This window comes from Gymnoscopelus microlampas, assembly GCF_963454915.1.
Source record: "Gymnoscopelus microlampas genome assembly, chromosome: 13".
NCBI lineage: Eukaryota > Metazoa > Chordata > Actinopteri > Myctophiformes > Myctophidae > Gymnoscopelus > Gymnoscopelus microlampas.
The window spans coordinates 47,299,041-47,301,876 of record NC_139950.1 but is presented as its reverse complement, the minus strand read 5'-3'; the positions used below and the strand labels follow the sequence as shown (position 1 = coordinate 47,301,876).

Here is a 2,836-nt window from a genome sequence, read left to right as displayed (position 1 = left end):
TCCATGTCTAGGACCTCTGAGCAGTTTAGAAACCCAGGCTGGAGAAGATGATCCCGGTTCTTCTGCCACGTTGAGTGTCTGTCTGTCTGTCTGTCTGTCTGTCTGTAGTTAATCTCACAAACCACTGTTCCCAGTAAGCCAAAGAAGTAAATCCCTGGATATTTCTCACACATTGTAAGATGTTTGTCCTCCTCTCTTGCCCAAATATGGAGTTCCACACTGAGGTCAACAATATGACTTCATCACTACGTGATAACACTCAGCTGAGCTGCACCATGATGTCAAACAACTACTGTACAGTGACATCATTGTGATGTCACTCAACTACAGTGACATCATTGTGATGTCAACTCTAAATTGATCTATTTATAGAGAGACTGAATATATTTCCACTCTTGAGCAGAGTGTTTGTAGCTTTGCCCAGAGACTGAATGGCTTCCCGTTTAAGAAAACGTAAACTGTCTTTTTCAGAAGAGGATTTTTCTTGTTCTGTGTGTCGTGACATATTTAAACATCCTGTTGTCCTGTCATGTAGCCACAGCTTCTGTAAAACCTGTCTGAAGGAATGGTGGAGACATAAGGGAATAAGGGAATGTCCAGTTTGTAAGAAAATATCTTCAACGGATGATCCACCTTGTAACCTGGCTCTGAAGAACATATGTGAGATCTTCATAGAAGAGAAACGTCGGAAAATGGATCCCAAGGAGGCAGCAGAGGAATCACTGATGAGCTTACAGGAGAAACTTCAGCTCTGTAATGAAGTTAAAACAAAGTGTGACCAAGCAGAACAACACATTAAGATCCAGACCCAGAACACAGAGAGAAAGATTAAGGAACAGTTTAAGAAGCTTCATCAGTTTCTACAAGAGGAAGAGGAGGCTAGGATCGCTGCACTGAGGGAGGAAGAGGAGCAGAAGAGTCAGATGATGAAGGAGAAGTTTGAGGGTCTGAACAGAGACATATCAACCATTTCAAACACAATCAGAGCCATAGAGGAGGATCTGAGAGCTGAACACATCTCATCTCTGCAGAACTATAAGACCACGGTGGAAAGAGTCCAGTTCAAACTGCAAGACCCACAGCTGGTCTCAGGAGCACTGATAGACGAGGCCAAACACCTGGGCAACCTGACCTTCAGAGTCTGGGACAAGATGAAGGACATTGTCTCCTACACTCCTGTCATTCTGGACCCCAATATTGCCCATCCAGAAAACATCCTGTCTGATGATCTGACCAGTTTGAGAAGTGGAGATAAACAGCAGCTTCCTGACAACCCAGAGAGGTTTGACTACTATGGCTTTGTCTTGGGTTCTGAGGGCTTTAACTCAGGGACTCACAGCTGGGATGTTGAGGTTGGAGACAATGCAGACTGGGCGGTAGGCGTGTTATCAGAGTCTTTCCAGAGGAAGGGAAAGAGTGAGGGTCAGTACTGGTGTCTAAGGTCTACAGATGGTGAAAACACAGCAGACTCCTACTCAACAGGGTCATTCATTGTTCTCTCAGTGAGGCAGAAACCCCGGAGGGTCACAGTCCAACTGGACTGGAACAGAGGAAAGCTGTCCTTCTCTGATCCTGATACTAACACACACCTACACACCTTCACACACACTTTCACTGAGAGACTCTTTCCATACATTTATAATGATGATGATACTGTTCCTCTGAAGATGTTACCAAGGAGGATCAGTGTCAATAAATAAGACTAGAGGTTTGGGCCGCTTCGCGGCCCTCACATCTAGGCCCGATCAAAAGATACTGCGGCCAGAAAAAAGGAAAGCTGTGGCTAAAATGTTAGGATGTAGTAGGAAATACGCATCGCAACGCGTTGTGAGCTTGTAGATCTGCTATTTTCAAATAGCTGATGTACATGTTAAAGTACTCATGTGGCCCATTGGTCGCTTCTTTTGGGCTGGTTTTCCTAGACCTGGTTGCTTGTTTCTATCACAGAATCGGGCAGCACTGGTCAACCCCCCCCCCCCCATATCTCTCAGCATTTCCTATCAGCCTACTATCAATAAAGGCAGAAAAGGCCCAAAAATATATTTAAAAAAAAAGGAACATCGATAAAAACACGTCGCATCATGCTTGTAGATCTGCTATTTTCACTAGTATGGGTCATGGGGAGACATCACATTTCCAGTGGTGTAAAGTAACTGTACATTTACTCAAGTACTGTAGGCTACTTCAGGACAATTTTGAGGTACTTTTTACTTTACTGGAGTATTTCCAATTTTCAGTACTTTTACTTCTACCCCACTACATCTCAGAGGCAAATATTGTACTTTTCACTCCACATTTAGATTATTATTACAAAACACACACTAACCACTTCAGCCGCCCTATACACATTTCGGCCATTTGAAAATAGCAGACCTACAAGCGATGTGATGCATTGTGAGCTTGTAGATCTGCTATTTTCAAATGATTTCTATACATTCTATACATTTAAAAAACTTTAAAATTCCAGACTTATACCTGTAAAAGTATTTCTACATTGCATTATTGATACTTTTACTTTCCCACCACTGCCATATAAGGTTGTTGGTCTGGGTGTCTCTGTCCCTTTAAATAAAGTCCTGCTAAACCCCTTTAATGACGTGGTGTGTGTGGAGCCGGTGTAAAGGAGGAGGAGGTGGAGGAGGAGAAGAGCTGGAGGAGAGGAGAGGAGGTGTTCACACCACAACAGAGAGGAGAAAGATTCCAAACGGACAACATCGTCCACACCAGAGACAGACACCAGGTATATGATAACACCGTTTATGGTGTAACTCTAGTCACGCCAACAGTGTAATCCCCGAGCCGGTCTGTAGTGTTACACAGGGGATGGTAACTTAAC

The 2,836-nt window shown here is 43.7% G+C and overlaps 1 protein-coding gene across 1 annotated transcript; it reads left to right on the top strand.

Annotated features, from left to right (window-relative positions):
- Nucleotides 1–692: 692 nt before the first annotated feature.
- Nucleotides 693–1,700, top strand: LOC311058701 (nuclear factor 7, ovary-like; the record flags this gene model as incomplete). Its single annotated transcript, XM_084076164.1, has 1 exon — nt 693–1,700. The coding sequence occupies one exon, from the start codon at nt 693–695 to the stop codon at nt 1,698–1,700; it is 1,008 nt and encodes a 335-aa protein (XP_083932290.1).
- Between the last annotated feature and the right edge of the window lie 1,136 nt (nt 1,701–2,836).